We start from the raw sequence: 23,048 nt of genomic DNA, 5'->3' as shown, positions 1-23,048 counted from the left end.
TGACACTCCGTGGCCAGCCGACCCGGAAATCACGGCCGTGCACACGGCTACGGTCGTGTGCATGAAGCTTAACTGTAGAATAACCTAAATATATCTACATTTATAAGCACCAGATCGAAATAAGGCATCACATAATATACAGACTGGTGGCTTGCATGTAGATCATCTTCTGAGGCAATGTAGTGAACTTATTTATGCAAAACTATTGATCATTTGCAAAACGTTTGAGGAGGAAAGCGGAAAAGAGGAATTTGGATAGAAAGTAAGGACTGTCCTTCCAAAAAAAGTTACACTAGTTGGAAAGTGTGTTTTGTATAGGACATTTTATTGGGATTTTTGAATCTAACTCTGACTTTTTACTCTTTCTTTAGAACTCCAGTTATTAGCAGAGCATCACTTGTGCAAACAGGGCTCAGAAGATGAAGGTACCCCACAGAATAAGAACAACGTGGATAATAGACCAAATTTGGGGTGTTGTTGCCATGGTAACACAGCTCCAACTTCAGCCTCTCAGGTGAGCTCATGTAGCTGTTTTACACAGGATGGACAACAAGAGAATAACTCACCGGGGAGGAAACAAGATTGTCAGCCAGACTCCTCAAAAGGTAAACAGGCCGAGCTCATCATCAATGCACATTTTGTGATAACAAGGATTAAATTGTTTGCTTAAAGGGGTTGTCCAGTTTTTCTTTTTTTCATTTATTACTTTGTAGTATAGGAAATCATACAGTTTTATAATATACAGTACATGTATTAGAAATTCTGCTCACATATCTTAATTATATCTGTGCAGTTGCCTCTGTCTAAAAAAAAAAAATGCTATAGTCCACAGATAAGTCCATAGTAATCCGTAGGAAAACTGAATGTACTCAATGTGGTATACCACCCAACCGTCCCGGATTCAATGGGACAGTCCCGGATTTCGGGTGGTGTCCCGCTGTCCCGGGCGGTGTCCCGCTGTCCCGGGCGGCCGGGGGTATTTCCCGCTATCAACTGTATCTGCTTCCTTGGAATGCAGATACAGTTTATCCCAATGCTGAAGCAGGCAACCATCAGCTCCCTGCTTCAGAATTAGTAATTAGAGGGAGTATCTCTGCTCCCCGAGGTCTCCCCAGGCACAGCGCTACTTTAAGCGCTGAGCCCGGGGAAGCCCTTGAAGTTACTATCCATATATGGACAGTGACGTCAGTGGCTACTAATTGAGCGAAATCCCTGCTGCCGATGATCTGGCCGGGGATTCCACTCCTAGAGGAAACCCCTGAGGTCACTGTCCATATGTGGACATTGACGTCAGGGGCTCCTCCTGGAGCGGAATCCCCGGCCAGAGTCGGCAACAGAGATTCCGCTTAAGGAGTAGCCACTGATGTCACTGGCCATATGTCTGGCTGGGGATTCTGCTCCTATAAGGAGACCCAATGGTGCTATCTACGGGGGGGGGGGGGGTAGCGCTATCTTCAAAGGGGGTGTGGCACTATCAACATGGACAGTGTGGCACTATATAGGGGCACTATCTACAGGGGCACTGTGGAACTATCTACAAGGGAACTGGCACTTTATATGTGGGCACTGGCACTAGGGGCAGCTTTGGGGGCATTAAGCTGTATAAGGGCAGCTAGGGGGGCATTATACTGTATGGGGCAGTTATGGGGCCATTATGCTGTATTGGATCATTAAGCTGTATGGGGCAGCTATGGGGCATTATACTGTATGGGGCAGCTATGGGGGAATTATACTATATGGGGTCATCTGTGTGGGCATTATTCTGTATGGTCGCAGCTAGAGGTCATTATACTGTGTGGGTGCAGCTATTTGGCATTATACTGTGTGGGAGGCAGCATGGGAGCATGATACTGTGTGGGCTAAACCGGGTGTGTATGGGCAGGGATTGAGTGGGATTAGAGTCGTGGCTTAAAAGAAAATAAATTTGCAGCGGCGCACGCCGCATCGGTTGTCCCTCGTTCATATTCGGTATGAATATGGCGTCAGTCATGTGACCCACCACACACACATCATGTGACCACTGGTGTTCAGGTATCAAGGGATCTAACAGGTAAATATTATTTTACTGAGGAGTATAAAGTATTTCTACCTACAGCAACATCATTTCTGTCAGTCTACATACAGCAGCATCTCATCATCATGTCTGTCAGTGTCTGTGAGGAGCAACTCTTATATTCTTCTCCTTGTCTCCTCTGTGTGTCCATGTGTGGTTTTTTAACAGTTAACTTTAGCTCCTTAACGACATGCCACATACATATACGCGGCAGCCATTAAGGGGAAGTATGGAGTGGGCTCACGGACTGAGCTTGCGCCATACTTAGCTGGTGACGGCTAAGATCACAGTATAAGATCACTTTAATTCCGCCCGTTTAACCCCTTTACCCCCTAATGAAGGCCCACAGATCTGCCATCTTCATACTTCCCAACTTTCAAGTATCACAAAGAGGGACAACCGATGCAGCATTTTTTTCTCTTTTAAGCCACACCTCTAATCCCACACAATCCCCGCCCTTACACACCCAGTTCAGCCCACACAGTACCATACGCCCATAGAGCCTCTCACACAGTATAATATCAAGTAGCTGCCCCCACACTGTGTAATGCCCTCTAGCTGCCACCATACAGTATAATGTCTCCATAGCTGCCACCATACAGTATACTGCCCCATAGATGCACCCATACAGTTTAAAGCCTGGACAGATGCCCCCATAGAGTATAATACCCACACAGATGCTCCCATACAGTATAATGCCCACACGAATTCACCCATGTAGTATAATGCCCATACAGAGCCCCCATGCAGTATAATGCCCAAACAAATTTCCCAATACAGCATAATGCCCACTTAGATGCCCCTAGTGCCCTTGTATATAGTGCCAGTGCCCATGTACATAGTGCCCATGTACATAATGCCACAGTGTCCCCTGTAGATAGTGCCCCTATATTGTGCAACAGTGTTCATGTAGATAGTGCCACACCCCCTTGAATATAGTGCCCCCCCTGTAGATAGCGCCATTGGGACCCCCTCTAGGAGCGGAATCCACAGCCAGAGCATAGGCCGGGGATTCCGTTCCTAGAGGGAAGCCCTGATGTCACTGTCCACATATGGACAGTGACGTCAGTAGCTACTTCTTGAGCGGAATCTCCGTTGCCGACTTTGGCTGGGGATTCCACTCCAGGAGGAGCCCCTGAGTCGTCTATGTCCATATATCGACAGTGACCTCAGGGGTTTCCTCTGGGAGCGGAATCCCCTGCCAGATCATTGGCAACAGGGATTCCGCTCAAGGAGTAGCCACTAATTCTGAAGCAGGAAACCATCAGCTCCCTGCTTCAGAATTAGTTCAGAGCGGAGGAGCAGAAGAAGCTCCTCCGCTCGCCCAGGATTTCCCAGGCACAGCACTACTACTTTAAGTGCTGTGCTCAAGGAAGCCCTTGACGTTGCTGTCCATATATGGACAGTGACGTCCGTGGCTCCTCCTCCTCAGCGGAAACCCCGTTGCCGACTCTGGCCTGGGATTCCACTCCAGGAGGAGCCGCTGACGTCAATGTCCATATATGGACAGTGACCTCAGGGGTTTTCTCTTGGAGCGGAATCTCCAGCCAGATCATCGGGGATTCCCGCTCAAGGAGTAGCCACTAATTCTGAGTCAGGAAACCATCAGCTCCCTGCTTCAGAATTAGTTCAGAGTGGAGAAGCAGGGGGCGCATGCGCGCAGCTGAACATGGTGGACGCGTTCTAACCAGGCTCCGCACCTCGTGAAGGCATTCCAGCATATATATCGCTAACAGCAGACATCGAGACCCATAAAAGAAAGGAGAGGTACCTTAGAGGTTCGGGCATCCACCTATGGCCAGAGGGAGTGGAAGAAGGGGTAAGCAAACCCAGGCTCAGAGGTCCGTGGCAGATATGCTGATGGCGGCGCCGAACATGGCGGAGCAAGGCCTGCTGCAGCAGCAGCAGGGGACACAGATAGAATCCAGTTCGGCGGTGTTATCACAGGATTATCCTGTGCTCCTGCGGGAAAATAGCAGCACATCACTATTGCAGGCACAGGAGGATTTACAAGAAGAGGGCCCGATCCCAGACCTGGGACTGCCGCAATTAGCGCCCGTTCACGTCTCACAGCACTCGCCCATGCAGCCGGCCATTACTTCCGGGTTGACAGAGGACGCCATCTTTTCCTGCATATCAAGAGCCATGCAAGCTCAGATGGGGGAAATAAGCTCCAAGATAGCCGCGGTACATCAAGATTTACACAAAGTGGGGGCGCATATGCAGGCTATTGAGACCAAAATGACCTCAGTCACTGCAAGAGTTAACCAGAATACTAGATTTATGGAGGATCTGCAGGAGCAATTGGAGGAAGCGAACACCAGAATTGAGGACCTGGAAAATCGTTCTCGACGCTATAACTTCAGGATCAGAGGGGTCCCGGAATCTCAGACGGAGGTACCGGGGGTGGTTCGCCTGCTACTCACTACCTTGATACCTGATATATCGGAATCACATATGGAAATTGACCGGGCCCATAGAGCTTTGACGGCCATGAGGAGGGATGGACTTCCCAGAGATATTATAGTGAAACTCCACTATTATTCGATTAAGGAGAAGGTGATGGAAAGAGCTAGGAAGCTTCCGGTGATCACCATTTATAATACAGCGGTTCAGATATATGCTGATTTGGCTCCCCAAACCATTCAAAAAAGGCGGATGCTTCGCCCTATTCTGCAGACCCTCAAACACCATGCGATTCCATACCGGTGGGCATTCCCATTTCGTCTCCTCTTCATGCGCAATAATAGGCAATATGGCTTCTCTACGCTACAGGAGGGAGAGGACCTGCTGAGGGACTTACATATTCTACCACCCCAGGATAAAGCCAGTTCCTCCCGACTCCCCATACGGGATCCCCCGTTGTCACCAATATGGCGTACCCAAGGAGGCCGTCCAGAGTTTCCTCGGGAACAGAGGGTGGAATCTCGTCGGCAACAATTGAATCCGACATGACGGAAAGGAGGTCGATTATAGAAGCAGATAGTTTCTTTTTCTTTCTCTTTCTTTATTCTTCATATCGGCCGGAGATGTCTTCAAGCGGCATGGAGGCTGAATTTCAGCCGGATACCGCCATTTGCAGTTCTCAGCGGACTGGGAGCTGGGGATCCATACGTTGGGGGGGATGTGGGGATTTCTTTTGCTTCTCTGGACTCCCACTTATAGTAATGGAAATTTGTTTATAAGCTGACCCGAAAAAGGCGAGGAAGGGTTTGGATGGGTCAAGTTCGCAGTGAGTTGGTACTCTGGCTATAGATATGTTTGTTTTGTTTTTTTTTAAAAAATATGAAAGTTTGCTTTACCTTATATTTAACATGTGAATGCCTATTATGCTCAGGGTTGATATAGGTTAAGGGGTTGAATGTCTGGATATATATTTTCGGAAATGCTGTGCCTTCACGACGGTCTGCTGTCCCCCTGTTAGCAGTCTTCCTTGACTGCCTAGTCGGTAGACTATGTTCGGTACTATTGATACCTTGTGTATGTCTTATTTTTGTTCTGTCTTTTACCCCCTTCCCTTTCCTTTCTTTCCTATTTCTGACCTTTGTCTCTATGGCGGGATCCTAATACGCACATGGTTCTACCTCCTGCTCTATGATGGCGGCCATGGAATCTGCTAAAACCTTTAGCTTACTCACACATAATGTGCAGGGCCTTAATTCCCCGATCAAGCGTCGAAAAGCTTTCTTGTATTATAAATCCTCTCATGTTGATATACTATTTTTACAGGAAACGCATTTTTCTACCTCCTCTGCTCCATCGTACTTTCATAAACACTACTCACAAAAATTTTTGGCTAGTGCCTCTACTAAGCACAGGGGAGTGGGCATATGGTTGTCTCGGTCGGTCCCGTTTACACCTCACAACACGATCTCTGACCCGGATGGCAGGTACATCCTGGTCTCGGGTCTGTTACATGAATCTCCAATAACCTTTATTAACTACTATGCCCCGAACTCCAATCAACCGGCGTTCTTCCAGGGTATGTGGCGCAAGATCCATTCATCGATAGAGGGCCCGATAATCATGGGTGGGGATTCTAATATCGCCTTGGACGCGTCCATGGATAAATCCCACGCATTCAGGGTGCGACTTATACCTCCTACGTCAACCAGCATACAAGTAGCACGTTTCTTCCATTCGGTGGACGTCATAGATGTCTGGCGGGATTTTAACCCCACAGCAAGGGATTATACTTATTTCTCCTCAGCCCATAATATCCACACCCGTATTGATCATGTTATGATGTCAACTAGCTTACTCCCTAAGGTCACGGATGCTAGGATTTTAGCTACACCCTGGTCTGATCATGACCCGATTGTGGTTCGGTTGTCAGATTTATGTGGGAGACCGCCTATCTCCTCTTGGCGATTGAATGAGTCATTACTATCGGATCAGGAGATAGTTAAAGAAATCCAAAGGGAATTGGACACATATTTTCTACTTAATAAGGCACCAGACACCTCAATTATGTCCAATTGGGCGGCTCACAAAGCAGTGATTAGGGGGAAATTCATCCAGATAGCATCGCGTAATAAGAAACGGTTGAAGGAGGTTCTGGCGTTAAAGGAGAGGAATTTTGCGGACCTGTCTAAGAAATTTAAAACAGACCCCTCAGCAGTTATTAAAGCAAAATTAGCAGAAGCTAGAACAGAATTAAATTTATGTCTGACAAGTTGGGCGGAAAAAAGTCTGCGTTGGTCACAACATAAGTTTTTTACACAAGGGGATAAACCGGGAACATTACTCTCTAGACGCCTCACGCCCCGATTTAACACCTCAACACCACCGAAACTGCGATTGGCGGATGGATCTTTATCACAGAATCCCACAAAAGTTGTAAAGGCCTTTCAGGATTTTTATTCAGCGTTGTACTCAGCTCCACCTCAGTATGATAAAAATAAGGCTAGGGTCTTGTTGGAAAAAACATTCCCTACTAAACTTTCCCAAGGGGATAGAGAAACACTGGATGCTGAATTTAGATTGGAGGAGGTATTGGATGTTATTAAAAATCTGAAGGCTCACAAAGCCCCGGGGCCAGATGGGTTTTCCTCAGGTTATTACAAACACTTTAGGGAGGTCCTGGCCCCGCACATGGTTGAATTGTTCAATGCTTATCGGGAGGGTAACAATTTGCCCCCTTTTTCGAATCTAGCCTATATACATCTTATCCCCAAGCCTCATAAGGATCATACAGATCAGGCTAACTATCGCCCGATATCCCTTCTTGATGTGGATCTTAAGATTATGACAAAAATTCTGGCGGTTAGATTGAATTCATTCCTAGCCACATATATACATAAGGATCAGGCGGGATTTATACCCCTCCGCCAGGCGGAAGACCAGACGAGACGGGCTGTGGACATTATCTCAGCGGTTCGTTCGGGGTGGGATGGCACTTCCGGACGTCAAAGTATGTTATTAAGCCTTGACCTCCAGAAAGCCTTTGACTCGCTATCCTGGGACTATTTGTTTTATGTCCTTGAGAGAATGGGCTTCGGTACGGGATTTTTGTCTATTCTTAAGATCTTATATTGTCTTCCTACAGCAAAAATAAATTCTAGGGGATTTATGTCGGGAGCTTTTCCAATATGCAGAGGAACGCGACAGGGGTGCCCGCTATCGCCTTCCCTGTTTGCGCTGGCTATTGAGCCATTGGCCAACCTCATACGAGATTCTCCCGACATTAGGGGGGTGAAGGTGGGAGGAGTAGAACACAAATGTGCCTTGTTTGCGGATGACATACTGCTTTTCATATCGACACCTCTCACATCATTGCCGAATCTCTTTCATATTCTTGATCAGTTTGGCAAGCTGTCTGGGCTTAAGGTCAATCACTCCAAGTCGGTGGCAATGAATCTTACATTGCCAATAGGGGTAGTGAAGCTCCTAAAAATTAACTTTGATTTTCATTGGGATGCACGTAGATTGACGTATTTGGGTATTAAATTGACACCTACCATAGAGTCCCTTTACGAGGACAATTTCCCTCCACTTTTTCAACAAATAGCTACGGATCTCACTAGATGGTCCCCTCTTAATCTTTCATGGTTTGGCCGCATTGCCTCCATCAAAATGACGATATTGCCCAGATTGCTATATTATTTTCGCACGCTCCCTATTGTGGTCCCTCAGAAGGCGCTTAGACAAATCCAAGGGCTCATCATGGGGTTTATTTGGGGTTCTAAAAGACCGAGAATACAGAGACAAACTTTATTCACCCCTAAAACGGCGGGGGGTCTGGGGGTTCCCAATATCCAACAATACTATCACGCAGCACGTCTGGCGCAATTTACAGATATGTATGTGAGACCATACTGTCCCCAGTGGACGCAAATTGAGACGGCCGCATGTACCAGTTTCCCGCTGGAAACGCTACTGTGGATGGAGTCCTCGGACAGGCCTCCGGTTCTCTCCCCTGTGCTTTCTCAGATGTTACAGCTGTGGGACTCGCTTAGAAAGAGATTCCATATTAAATCACCCCATAATCCGCTCATGACCATCACGGGTAATTCTGCCTTTCCTCCGGGTCTGCGTAGAATGGAATTCCGGTGGTGGCTCAATAAGGGGTTTTACAGGATTAAGGACTTTTTTGTAGGGGGGGACATCAGAACTCTGGATTACTTTAAGGACTCACACTCGATGCCCCCATCGGAGCATTTTAGATATATCCAGATACACCACTTCTTGTTGAACTGGAAATCCAGGAGGGGGGACATCAGCACATTGACCACTTTTGAACGGCTGTGTTGGCTTTCTGGCTTACGACATAAAATTTCCACGATATATTCCGATCTGGTTACTCCGGAAGGTAAACTCCCTTACATGACACGATGGGAACATGATCTAGGTACGGGAGTGGAATTGGAGCAGTGGCGGGAGATGGCATGTACGACCTCAAAACTATCTATCAATACATCCTTGGTGGAAGCGGGTTATAAAGTATTAATGAGATGGTATATGGTCCCTACTCGTATAGCTCGCTTTAACCCATTGGTGGATAAGCACTGCTTTAGACAATGTGGTGCGGAGGGTACACTAATGCATATTCTATGGGAGTGTCCAGTGGTTGCCACATTTTGGAACCAGGTATATCAGCTTATTAACACAGTGATCCAAGTCAAACCCCCCAGGGATGTGATTACGGCTCTGCTATGCGGTCCTATTCCCGAGGTTCGGGCCCCCGCATGTAAATTTCTCCGATATGTGTTTCTGGCAGCTAAAATAACTATTGCTAGGGCCTGGCGAACACCCACGTTGTCTATGGATATGTTGATCGCTAAGATCTCATGGATAATGGTTAATGACCGCCTAACACATCAGCTGGCGGGTACATTAGACAAATTTGATGCCATTTGGGACCCATGGAGGAACCACACATTTTCGTGAATACATAGAGATGGTTAGAAGACCCTTCTACCCTACACCTTTCCTTCCCCCCCTCCTTATCCTTCTTTTGTTTATTGTGTGTGTTTTGTTTTTCTCTCTTATATTTTTTCCTTAGAGGCCATGTTAAGGTACTCTATAAAGCAATGTGATGTCAAGATTGGTTACCTATGTTAGTAATGAAGGCATTTATATACTATATATTTGGCAGAAGTGTTGACATCATGAATGATATATAATGTGAGATTTATTGGAGACCATGTTGGTCTAATACTTTGTTTAATTGTATTATTGATATGCAAAAGTTGAGACTCTGCGAGTCTGTGTTATTATTATATTACAAAAAACTGTTTAATAAAAAACTATTGAAAACAGAGTGGAGAAGCAGAGGGAGTGGAATCCCAGTTGCCGATTCTGGCCGGGAATTCGGCTACAGGAGGAGCCCCTGACGTCAATGTCGATATATGGGCAGTGACCTCAGGGGTTTCCTCTAGGAGCGGAATCCCCGGGCAGATCATCAGCAACGGGGATTTTGCTTAGGAGTAGCCACTGACGTCACTGTCTATAAATGGACAGTAACGTCAAGGGCTTCTCCGAGCACAGCGCATAAAGTAGCGATGTGCCTAGGGAGGCCTCGGCAAGCGGAGGAGCTCCCTCTGCTCCTCCGCTATGAATGCTTCAGAATTGGGTTCAACTGTAGATACAGATGACAGTGGGACATACCCCTGGCTGCCCGGTACAGTGGGACACTGTCCGGAATCCGGGACTGTCCCACTGAAACCGGGATGGTTGGGAGGTCTGCTTTAAAGCCCTGCCTCTGGCAGGGCTTCAAAGGAGACTGTGGGTATAGCAATATACTGCAATACTAATGTAAATAATGCAAGAGATCCAATAACAGCTGGTTCAAGTCCCCTGGGGGGACTTTTAAAAAAGTAAAAAAAAACTGTTAAATTAAGCTTTTTTAATGTTCCAAAAAAAACGTCTAAATATTTCAATAAACACCCCTTTTCCATTTTTATCCCTCAAGCAATGTTAAAAAAAACATGAGTTAACATAACCGGTATCGTTGCGTCTGTAAAAGTCCAAACTATTACAATATAGCATTACTTAACCCGCTAGGTGAACCACGTAAATAAAAAATAAAAAAAACAACCAAATTGCTGTTTTTGGTCACCTTAGCACTCCAAAAAAATAGAATAAAAAGTGATCAAAAAGTTGCATGTACCCCAAAATGGTAGCAATCAAAACTACAGTTCGCCCCGCAAAAAAATAAGCCCTCACATCGCTCAATTGACAAAAAATAAAAAGGTTATGGCTCTCAGAATATAGCGACACCAACATTTTTTTTTAAGCATAAATTTGGTATCAATTTGGTGTCAAACCATAGAATAAGGTGAACATGTCGTTTTTATGGCCTGATGGACGCCATAAAAACAAAACCCCCAAAAAATGTCGGAATCGCTATTTTTTGCCCATTTCCCCCCACGAATATTTTTTCTTCAGTTTCCCAGTACATTATGCGTTACAATAAATGGTGCCATGAAACACTACAACTTGTCCCACAAAAAACAAGCCCTCATACGGCTATCTCGACGAAAAAATAAATAAGTTATGGCTTTTGGAATGCGGGGAAGAAAAAAATAAAATGAAAAAGCGAAGATTGGTCGTGTCCGTAAGGGGTTAACAACATGACAACATCACCGAGAGACAGGCCGCCATTTTAGTGAATACACACACACACTGTCATCAATATTCCTATTTACTTATCCCATGGATGTGTCCTCTATGTTGTGCCAACACACGCATGTCATGTAACCATGTTGCTAACTGAATGCTAGGGGTCCCATGATGTGTGTGGGTCACAAAACTGACACAATGTTTAAAGCATACCTCCCAACTTCTGAATTCGGAAAAGAGGGACATTTTAAGCCACGCCCCCTAACCACGCCCAATATCCCGCATAAACACATCAAATCACAGCCAGATCCTTCATCAAATAACAAGCGCACATTCTCACTGCAGATCTCTGGACTGTCTGGATATCACAGATATTATATTTCAGGTTATATTGTCTTTGTGTTACTTTTCCTATCTTGGGTATAACATTTGCTTATCACGGCAGCTGCAGGACAAACCAAAAGGCTGAGATCAATGAAAGTCAAGAGGGAGACCCTGTGGTAGATGACTTTTCAATTGACAGGTAGCAGAGTTACATGATTTGTACTTTTTTTTCCAGTTGTCTAACTCTGCTACCGGTCAACGGAAAAATCATCCACATGAGCCCCCTTGTAGACCGCTCCACAGACAGCCCCCCTGTAGATAGCTCCACAGACAACCCCCCTGTAGATAGCTCCACACACAGCCCCCCTGTAGATAGCTCCACACACAGCCCCCCTGTAGATAGCTCCACACACAGCCCCCCTGTAGATCGCTTTACACACAGTCCCCTGTAGATAACTTCACACACAGTCCCCTGTTGATAGCTCCACACACAGCCCCCTGTAGATAGCTCCACACACAGCCCCTCTGTAGATATCTCCACACACAGCCCCCTGTAGATAGCTCCACACACAGCCCCCTGTAGATAGCGCCACACACAGCCCCCTGTAGATAACGCCACACACAGCCCCCTGTAGTTAGCTCCACACACAGCCCCCCTGTAGGTAACTCCACATATAGCCCCCCTGTAAATAGCGCCACACACAGCTCCCCTGTAGATAGCTCCACACACAGCCCCCCTGTAGATAGCTCCACACATAGCCCCCCTGTAGATTGCTCCTCACACAGCCCCCCTGCAGATAGCTCCACACACAGCCCCCCTGTAGATAGCGCCACACACAATCCCCCTGTAGATAGCGCCACACACAGCCCCCCCTGTATATAGCGCCACACACAGCCCCTTTTGTACATAGTGCCACACAACCCCTTCCCCCTTGTACATAGTGCCACACAACCCCCCTCCCCTTGTACATAGTGCCACACAACACCCTCCCCCTTGTACATAGTGCCACACAGCCCCCTTATACATAGTGCCACACAACCCCCTTATACTTTTTGCCACAATGCTGCCAGAGCATGGAGCGGTAGAGGTAGCCTACTGCTGCCACTCTCCGCTCTGCTTTGATGTCACTCGCGGTCAGAAGAAGGCAGGAGTCTTGCGGCGATGTTCTCACTGGTGTCGATGCCGGCCCGGGAGTGGAGCAGTCCAGTTACCTGACCTGTCACCTGACCGGTGAGGTCAGATGACAGGTCAGGTGACTGGACTGGTCCACTCCCGGGCAGGCATCGATCCCAGTCAGAACACCGCCGCAAGACTCCTGCCTTCTTCTGATGCTGATCGCTGCTGCAAGTCGTCTGGCATGCAGGGTGCCTGTCAGCAGCGATCAGCTGTTTTGACACAGCTGCCGCGCCCAGCGGGACATTTTGCAGACCGCCCGGGACGGCGGGACAGCGCTCAGAAACCGGGACTGTCCCGCCGGATCCAGGACGGTTGGGAGGTATGTTTAAAGCTATTCAGTTAGCTTATAGATACATTACATAGGACTGATCAGTGACTCTATCATTCTAATGTGAAGAGACAGGGGCCTATCTCACTGATATAAGAAAGCTACGTGAGCTGAACTTCTAATACATGTTTATAGAAAACTGTATAATCTCCTATTCTATAAACAAATGAAAAAAAAAGTAGATATTCCCTCTAAGGGTATGTGCACACGACCTATTTTCAGACGTAGTGGAGGCATTTTAAGCCTCGAGGGTATGTTCACACGGCCTATTTTCGGGACGTAAACGCCGGAAAAACGGCCGAAAAGTCAGAAGCAGACATCTGCCCATTGATTTCAATGGGAAAACGGCGTTCTGTTCCGACGGAGCATTTTTCGTGGTGTTTTATTACACGTAAAAAAACGGCCACGAAAAAAAAGTGCAGGTCACTTCTTGGGACATTTTTGGAGCCGTTTTTCATTGACTCTATCGAAAAAAGCTCCAAAAACGGCCGTAAAAAACGCAGCGAAAATCACGAGTGGCTTAAAAAACGTCTGAAAATCAGGAGGTGTTTTCCCTTGAAAACAGCTCCGTATTTTGAGACGTTTTTGAGTTTGCATGTGAACATACCCAAAGCATCTAAATATTAACATTTATTATCATATATATGAGTTCCCATGCACACACAATACATTTTCGAGGGCCTGCTACATTATGTCACAGCATGCTCTTTCTCAGATTTTCCCCTTCTGTGGCTTTGTACACATTTGCTTTAATGGGTTATGTCAGAGTTGTCATCGGCCAGTACATGTGTGAGACAGAATAGCGCAGTTTAGTTAATGGTTAGGGTTTTGCGGCATCCATGTTCAAAGAAAATCCAGCATACAGTAGCTGTCGTTGCTCTATTATAAATAGAAGCTATGACGCTAATGTGTGTTCTTAACCTGCATTCTTACACATGGAGTTTTCTGAAAAAAATGCATACACTACCACAGCACAACAACTAAGACTGGGTTCACACCTGCGTTTGGGTTTCCATTGTTCTGCTCCGTCAGAAGAGCAGAATAACGGAAAAATGGGAGCATCGGATATGTTGCACAATGGACACCACAGGCAGCCGACGGAACCTATTGACTTTAATGGATCTTGTCTGGTTTCTGTCGTGATGTCCGTGGTTTTACCAGAAACAATAGTGCCTCAAATGCAGATGTGAATGAGGCCGAAGCTGAAAACGTGCTGTGAAGCTGTTGCGAACATTTGTGGTTAAAGTGCCAACAACATCAAATGTGTCTGACCCACCTGAGTTAACATTTTGCGGTATCATTCACAGGGGGTGTTTGTTAAAGTGGTTTTCTGGGATATCCCATTAACCCCTTCCCGCTATGTGACGTAATATTCCGTCACAGGAGTTGTCCTGTTAACGCAAACTGATGGACCCCTTAGATGCAGCCCTCAAAACCGAGAGCTGCATCTATGGTGTTTACAAGCAGATCGGAATCGATGACTGCTCCGGCAGACCGGAAGCCTAACAATGGCCTCCTGTCTGCCTAGAACGGAAGCCTGCTAGGTCCCGCCCAAAGGCGTGGCCTAAAAGGCGTCCGGCCGCAGTTTCAAGATTGCGCAGGCTCAGAAGCTGAGCCTGCGACATCAGCCGTTGGTGTCAGCTGTATGTTACAGCTGACACCGTGCTGTAACGTCAGGGAATGGTGCTAGCTCCGATCCCTGCCATTAACCCCTCAGATGCCACGATCGCGGCATCTTAGTGGTTTGTAGCGATCGGCATCGACACTATGTTATCGTGACGAATCCGATCGTGCTATGGCAACCGGAGGCCTAATAATGGCCTCCTGGTCTGCCACGTACGATAGCCTATTAGGCCCCGCCCACAGATAATAGGCTTGCTGACAGCTCTAATGCATTGAACTACGTGGGTAGTGCAATGCAATAGAGTAAAGATCAGAGGTGCAGGACCTCAAGTCCCCTAGTGGGACTTAAAAAAAAAAAAGTTGAAAAGTTGAATAAAAGTGTAAAAATAAAAGTTTCAAGTTAATAAAAACAAACACTGCCTTTTTTCCTATAAGCCTTTTATTATTGGAAAAAAATTAAAATGTTAAAAACAGTACACATATTTGGTATCGCCTCGTCCCTAACAACCCAAACTATAAAACTATAATATTATTTTTCCCGCATGGTAAACACCGCAAAAAAAAACAAAAAAAAAACTGCCAGAATCACTATTTTTTTTATCACCACCCCTCACAAAATATGGAATAAAAAGTGATCATAAAGTCGCATGCCAATAAAAACTACAACCTGTCCCACAAAAAAATAAGCCCTTACAAGGCTTTTTTGACTGAAAAATAAAAAAGTTCTGGCTCTCAGAATATGGTGACACAAAATGTGCAGTGTCCAAAAGCGGATAAGATCATGCACCATTTATCAGTGCGACACCGGCCACACATCTATGAATTATTATTTATTTACCGTATTATTATACCCTCTTATTATGTCCTGATTTACTCCGCACAGATTACATATACCCCCACATTATAAACTGAAATACCAGCAATACCCCAAACAGAACTACTACCAAGCAAAATCTGCCCTACAAAAGCAAAATGGTGCTCCCTCCCTTCTGAGCCCTACAGTGCGCCTAAACAGCAATTTATGTCCACATATATGGCATCGCCATACCCGGGAGAAGCAGCTTAGCAGTTTACGAGATGTGTGTCTTCGGTGGCACAAACAGGGCTCAACATATTGCGCACTAAAATTGCATATCAGCGGAAAATTGCAATTTTCACTTTGCACCATCCGCTGCACATTAATTACTGATTGAAAAACACCTGTGGGGGCAAAATTCTCACTAAACCCCTTAAAATGCCTTAAGGGGTGTAGTTTCCAAAATAGGGGTCACTACTTAGGGGTTTGTTTTGCTATTTGACCTCAGAGCCCTGCAATTGTGGGCCAATGCTGTGAAAATCACCAAAATAGGATGTGGATGTGGCGCTTCACTTCTGAGCTCTGTCATATGTCCAGGCAAATGTTAAATTCCTTGAGGGGTGTAGTTTCCAAAATGGGGTCACTTCTTGGGGGCTTTTACTGTACTCTGGTACCTCAGGGTTTTGCAAATGTGACATGGCACCCAAAAAACAATCCAGCAAAATCTGCATGCCAAATAGCGCTCCTGCCTTTCTTAGCCCTGCTGTGTGTCCAAACAGCAGTTTATGACCACGTGTGGGGTATTGCGCTACTCTGGAGAAATTGCTTTATAAATGTTGGGAGGCTTTCCTCTTTATCCCTTGTGAAAATGAAAAATGCAACTTTTTAGTGGAAAAAAATGCTGATATTCATTTTTACGGCCTAATTCCAATAAATTTTGCAAAAGACCAGTGGGGTGTAAATGCTCACTATACCCCTAGATAGATTCTTTAAGGGGTGTAGTTTCCAAAATGGGGTTACTTTTGGGGGGTTCCTACTGTTTTGGTCCTGCAGGCACTTTGCAAATGTGACATGGCGCCTGAAAACCATTCCAGCTAAATTTGAGCTCCAAATGATGACCCTTCCCTTTTGACCCCTGGTGTGTGTCCAAGCAGCAGTTTATGACCACTTATGGGGTATTGCCGTAATTGGGAGAAATTGCTTTTCAAATGTTGGGGTGCTTTTTCTCCTTTATGCCTTGTAAAAATAAAAAATTTCAACATTTTATTAGAAAAACTTTAGATTTTCATTTTGACGGCCTAAGTCCACTAAAGTCAGATAAAAACCTGTGGGGTCAAAATGCTCACTATACTCCACGATAAATTCCTTGAGGGGTGTATTTTCCAAAATGGGGTCACTTTTGGGGGGTTTCCACAGATTTGGTCCTTCAGGGGCTTTGCTAATGCAACATGGCACTCGAAAATCATTGCCGCAAAACTTGAGCTCAAAAAGCCAAATGGTGCTTCTTCCATTCTGAGCCCTGCCGTGTGTCCAAACAGCAGTTTATCACCACATATGGGGTATTGCCGTAATCGGGAGAAATTGCTTTTCAAATCTTGGGGTGATTTATCTCCTTTATACCTTGAAATACAGAAAATGTCTTTGTTTTATTGGAAAAAATTTAGGTTTTCATTTTCACGGCTTCATTCCACTAAATTCAGCAAAAAAAAACATGGGGTCAAAATGCCCACTATACCCCTAGATAAATTCCTTGAGGGGTGTAGTTTGCCAAATGGTGTCTTTTTGGGGGTGTTTCCACTGTTTTGGCATCACAAGACCTCTTCAAACCTGACATGGTGCCTAAAATATATTCTAATAAAAAGGAGGCCCCAAAATCCTCTAGGTGTTCTTTTGATTCGGAGGTCTGTGTTTCAGTGAATTGGCACACTAGGCCACATGTGGGATATTTCTAAAAACTACAGAATCCAGGCAATAAATATTGCGTTGCGTTTTTCTGGTAAAACCTTCTGTGTTACAAAAAAAAAAAGGATTAAAAATGAATTTCTGCAAAAAAAATAAAAATTGTAAATTTCATCCCTACTTTGCTGTAATTCTTGAGAAACTCCTAAAGGCTTAATAAACTTTCTGAATGCTGTTTTGAATACTTTGAGGGGTTCAGTTTTTAAAATGGGGTGATTTATGGGGGTTTTCATTGTATGGGCCCCTCAAAACCTCAAAACCACTTCACAACTGAATTTTACCACTAACTTAAAGTAAAATGTGTCACGAGAAAACAATTTCAGAATCACTTGGACAGGTAAAAGCATTCCGAAGATATTACCACATAAAGTGACACATGTCAGATTTGAAAAATGGGGCTGCGTCATGAACGTGCAAACTAGTACATGTCCTTAAGGGGTTAATAATAATAATTATAATAATGCTGAATGGGTTGGCCCAATTTGGCAATGGCCATTTTGACTGGAAATGAAATAAACAAAGCGATTACTTTTTCACATCACTGTACATGCTATATTCACCCACAAATCAATTGCTTAGCAGTAGACTGTATGTGTACACAGTATTCATATAAAATAGCACCGAGGCATCAATTTTGGCATATGCTTCCATTAGAAGGCACTATATATGATGATTTGTCTGATCCTGTAAAAAAGATACATGCAGTCTGGCTCAGGCAGTTCCCCTTCCTGACTGCAGGGGCAGCATTTTCAGAGTTTAACCTTGCATTGCAATGGGCAATGGCAATAGAGCACACCTGCTTCACAAACATCCTTCTTCTATAGCAAATAGCACTATAGGTACTACAATGAGTCTGACACTACAGAGAATATTATGAGACTGGAACTGTGGGTCGTACTGTAAGGTTGGCACTATAGACACTATTATGAGTATTGTTAGTCTTCTGAATATTAGCAAAAGTAGTTAAGAAGTGGTGACAGGAGCATTATCTGAAAATAAGCTGTGTACATCACAGGTATCTGACCCTTTTTTTTCCCACCAAATTCAATATGTGGGGGGGGGGGGGTCATTAGAATTACCCCGGAAAAAGCCATAGGTGCATGCCATGCTTCTCCCTTACAAGGGATGGAATGGGGCAAGGTTAAACAAGCTCTGATCCCTCTTGTGCCATAATGGACAGGTGTGATGGCATGTACCAGCACTAGCGGTGAGCCTCATTTTGTTATTTGCTTTGGTGCCCCCTTCTCTAAGTACATCCCTGCTTTTAATATGTCTGTGCATTTACTGGAGACATTGCCACATCAAACTAGATCTTTCTTCAAAGAGAAATAGCTGTATTATCCAGGTCTGGTGCGTCTGTATTGTCAAAGTCGTGTTGTTTCTTTATATAAAATTTTATGAAGAACCCGTCTAGAAATGTGGGTGCAGGGACTCCTGTCTCTAATAATTCATAGGTATTAGCAATCAATTTTCAATGACACAGAAACCTATATGTCATTCCTATGCCTACAATGAAATTATGTACAACAGTCAGTCTTTGACTTTCTATTCTTTTTCTTTTATTATTACAGGACTGTGTGGTAAGCAAACAAACACAGACGTCAAGGAAACAAAGGAGAAAGAAAAACAGAGCAGTCACCTACCGATTGTTCAAGATAAATAGGTCTGCAAACATCAAAAAGATGAAAGATAAAGTACAGTAAGTAAAAGCCATATTACATCGGCCAATTTTGGCCATTGCAACGAGCGCTGATCAACTAAACAGCTCCTGTCACACGAAGCTATGGATGAGGACCAGCGGTCCTTACTCCGAGCTCTTTCCCCATACATTATTATCATGTCGGCAGCGCATCTCCCTTTTGACACAGGGAGATGCGCTGCAGACAACGATTATATTTCAGTTTCTTTAAACAACACGATCAGCAGATGAACGAGTGTTGGGCTCGTTCATCTGCTGATCGCTGCCCTGTTTACACAGGGCTATTATCGGCAATGAGCGTTCTATGAAAAAGTGGAAAAGTGTAAAAGGGCCTTAATTCCTAGTACAATAAATGGGAAAATGCAGTCTAAGGGCTCATTCAGACGTGCGTAATACTCGTCCGTGTGCTGTGCGTTGAAATCACTCGCAGCACACGGACCCATTCAATTCAAGGGGGCAATTGACACATGCGTTGTTTTTCACGCATCGTGTGTCCGTTGGGTGAAACTCACTGCATGTCCTATACTGGTGCGTTTTCACAGACGACATCCGTGTGCTGTCCATGTTTCACGCATCAAATACATTAAAAAGCAGAGAAATAAAAAAAATTAAAAAATGAACTGATTACACGGACTTGAAAAACTCATGCCACACGCAAAGCACACGCAACCCAAACGGACAAGAAATGTAGGAAAAACGCTGCGTTTTTTACACGCGCAAATCGGACACGCTCGTCTGAATTTAGCCCAAATGTCCTATTACACGGCCTTATATGGGTTGTGAAAATGAGCGTCGATCAACGTAGCAAATTGGTTATGTATGGGGATGAATGATCGTTGCTACGATCGCTCGTCCCCATGCATTTGCATAATGTCGGCAGCACGTCTTCCTGTTTATACAGAGATTTGTGCTGCCGGCAACGATAATATTTATTGCTGTATAAACGAGCAGATCAGCCGATAAATGTATTCAGTATATGTTTCAGTATATGTTTCAGTATATGTCTCAGTATATGTTTCCATCCAGTAATTGGCCTGTAATTTACTTATTTTTGTTTTGTTTTGGGGTCAGTTCTTCAAGTTTGTCTGGAGCCAGGAAAGCAATTCCCTCAATGCGAGTGGAACGAGATACACAATGGAGCCAGAGCGCCTTTCTTTGGAAATGATATTTATGTCACATCTCTGTTGCTTGGGATGCCTAATTCTGCACTGTGTCTAGAGCAATAAATTGGAGGCCCCTCTAGAAGCAAAGACACCCAGCATTATGTCCGATATATTACCTGTCTGTCTTAATATGTCACCTCTACAACAGAAAGTCTAGAAGGATGCTAGACCAAGCATTTTGTAGTTACCCTATTACATAAGTGGTCAAGAATTATATAAAACACGTAAAAATACTTTGCTTTGATTTTTTTGAGATGACTAAAAAGAGTGAATTCAGACGCTGCAGATTTCCTGTAGATTTGCAGTGAAAATCCACAGGTGAAAATATTCGCAATACGTGGCCTTCCCCATGTGCTCCATCAATATCTTAGACCTAAGGAAAGGCTCTTAACAGCAGGTATTGGGAACGCCAAAAATTAGAGAATTTTACATGCCAGGAGGAGGACTCTACTTCTAACTCTTCACATTGTACCTGACAGGTCAGCTTGGGTCTGTGCATTGACTATCATGTGTCCATAGAGATCTGGTATCATGTCTAAAGAAAACAAAGATTAAGCACAACTGCCTGGTAGGTAATATTGTTGAAGATGGAGTTCCCCTCGTAGTATTGTTGAAGATGGAGTTCCCCTCGTAGTATTGTTGAAGATGGAGTTCCCCTCGTAGTATTGTTGAAGATGGAGTTCCCCTTGAATATTGTCCAGACAGGACATTAGTTATTAAAAAGTCACCCACAATGTTATGAATACATCGGATTCTCACCTATACACTAAAACTCACTCTGCCTCATAGGCTTTCTTTATCATAAACGCAACTGGAGCACCATGTTAGATTTTTCCTCTGTTTGTCATATTCATTGTATCATAAAACAAATTTATTCATGTTAATAAAATAAAAATACCTTTAACTGGTTTTACTTTATTGTCGTAGAGTTTTTATTCCCATTTATCATTGCTTTACACTATTAATTGCAGTTCACTCCATTATTAAACCGTAGGTGCCCTCTAGTGTTTTCAGATATGTATTACATGTGCAAGAATAGACTATAGCAGACTAGATTAGTGAATACAATTATTTTACTTCATGAGCCACTTATCTCTTACTTTCTTTCTAGTGCAACCCATCTATGGCACGCTGCCTTTCACAATTATTTTTGCCCTCTCACTTTTCGAACCAGAGGCATAACTTTAATTTTCTAGGCCCCACAGCAAAATCTGTAATAGGCCCCCCACCTACCATGTGCTCCAAAAATGTTCTATATTTTTTTTCTCACTGCTCGATTCCACATGTCTTACTGGCATTCAGCTATTACACCACATCACATCCGTTTTAGGCTGGATTCACACATTGCGTATTTGTTGCAGATTTTGTTGTAGATTTTAAAGCCAAAGCCAGAAGTAGATCCAGGGGTAAGGAGAAGTATAAGTTCTTCATTTATACTTCCCATTCCTTTTGAAGCCACGTCTGGCTTTACCTCAAAAATCTGCAACAAAATTTGAAGCAAATTTGTGAATCTAGCCTGAGGGTATGATCCCACGTCGTTTTTTGTGGCGTATTTCTGAGGGTATATGCCTTGAAATACGCCTAGAAAAAAAATCTAGCAAAACACCTACAAACTGCTTGCCATTAAATTCCATGGGAAATACACGGTGCTGAGGTGTATTTTTACGCTGCTGAAATAAAAGACCCTGTAAAACGAAGCCTCTTAAAAAGAAGTAGCATGTCACTTCTTTAGGCATTTTTGGAGCTGATTTTCCACTGAAAAAAACAGTAATTTAGGTACTTCTGATATTTACGTACACTAGGAACAAATGAAGGCTGCGAGGTTATCAAAGTTTTGGATCACTGGTGGAAGCACTGACTCAGGGCAAGTCCATTTTATTTTAGTCAGGTATTCTTATGGCTGTTACATTAGGATAACTTTAAATACTGGTGCGTCTTCTGCTGTAAGGGCATTTTCACACAGCAGAGCCAACTGCACCGTCATGGATGACGGACCGTGTGACTCCGCTAGAAGCACCATTTTCTGTCCTTGAATCGATGCTTCAAGGGGTGACTACATCCATAAGGGGACTACATCCATAATACAGCAGGCGATGGAACATGTCATCGGAACCTATGTGGCAGATGGAGGTACAGTATAGGCCCTAGAATAGTCTATGGGTACTGCATTCCAGATCCGTCCCACACAGATTTATACTAAGGCCTCATTTACACGAACGTAATATACGCGCGTGCGACGCGCGTGCTTTGCACGCATGTCGTACGCACCTATATTAGTCAATGGGGCAGTTTAGACGATGCGTGAATTGCGCTCAGCGCGTGTGCGCAGAAAAAAACTCACGACATGTTCTATAATCGTGCGTTTTTCGCGCACTCACGCACCCATTGAAGTCAATGGGTGCGTGAAAACCACGCATGCCGCACGGAAGCACTTCCGTGCGAACTGCGTGATTCGCGCAAGAGCTGTCAAACTCCTGAATGTAAACAGAAAAGCACCACGTGCTTTTCTGTTTACAAACATCCAAACGGAGTGTCAAATTCGAGATGAGCGCACCGAACTTCACCGGGTTCGGCCAAACTCGTTTTGACCGAAACCGGTAAAAAATATTCGGGTACGCGACGTCAGGAGACAGTCACTGTCCACGGTGCTGAAAGCGTTAAACTGGTTCAGCACCATGGACAGTGACTTCCGCTCCGAAAATCCATGAACCTGTAAAAAAAAAAAGACGTTCTGACTTACCGATAACTCCGGTCCGACCTCCCGGGATGACAGTTCAGTCCAAGTGACAGCTGCAGCCAATCACAGGCCAAGCACAGGCTGCAGCCAATCACAGGCTGCAGCGGTCTCATGGACTGCGGCGTC

At 44.7% G+C, this 23,048-nt stretch overlaps 1 protein-coding gene across 4 annotated transcripts in view; it reads left to right on the top strand.

Annotated features, from left to right (window-relative positions):
• PPP1R1A (protein phosphatase 1 regulatory inhibitor subunit 1A) overlaps positions 1–21,098 on the top strand; it is a 212,021-nt gene extending 190,923 nt beyond the window's left edge. For all 4 annotated transcript variants that reach the window (XM_075850118.1, XM_075850116.1, XM_075850115.1 and 1 more), the window contains 3 exons: positions 372–605; positions 18,895–19,022; positions 20,094–21,098. In XM_075850118.1, coding sequence (XP_075706233.1) covers positions 372–605; positions 18,895–18,986 — 326 coding nt within the window. In that variant the 3' untranslated portion in view covers positions 18,987–19,022; positions 20,094–21,098. The remainder of the gene's footprint in view (positions 1–371; positions 606–18,894; positions 19,023–20,093) is intronic.
• Positions 21,099–23,048: the final 1,950 nt, after the last annotated feature.

This window comes from Rhinoderma darwinii, chromosome 2 (assembly GCF_050947455.1).
Source record: "Rhinoderma darwinii isolate aRhiDar2 chromosome 2, aRhiDar2.hap1, whole genome shotgun sequence".
In the NCBI taxonomy this organism is placed as follows: Eukaryota; Metazoa; Chordata; class Amphibia; order Anura; family Rhinodermatidae; genus Rhinoderma; species Rhinoderma darwinii.
The sequence above is the reverse complement of the archived record's forward strand: the minus strand, read 5'-3'. Positions and strand labels throughout refer to the sequence as shown.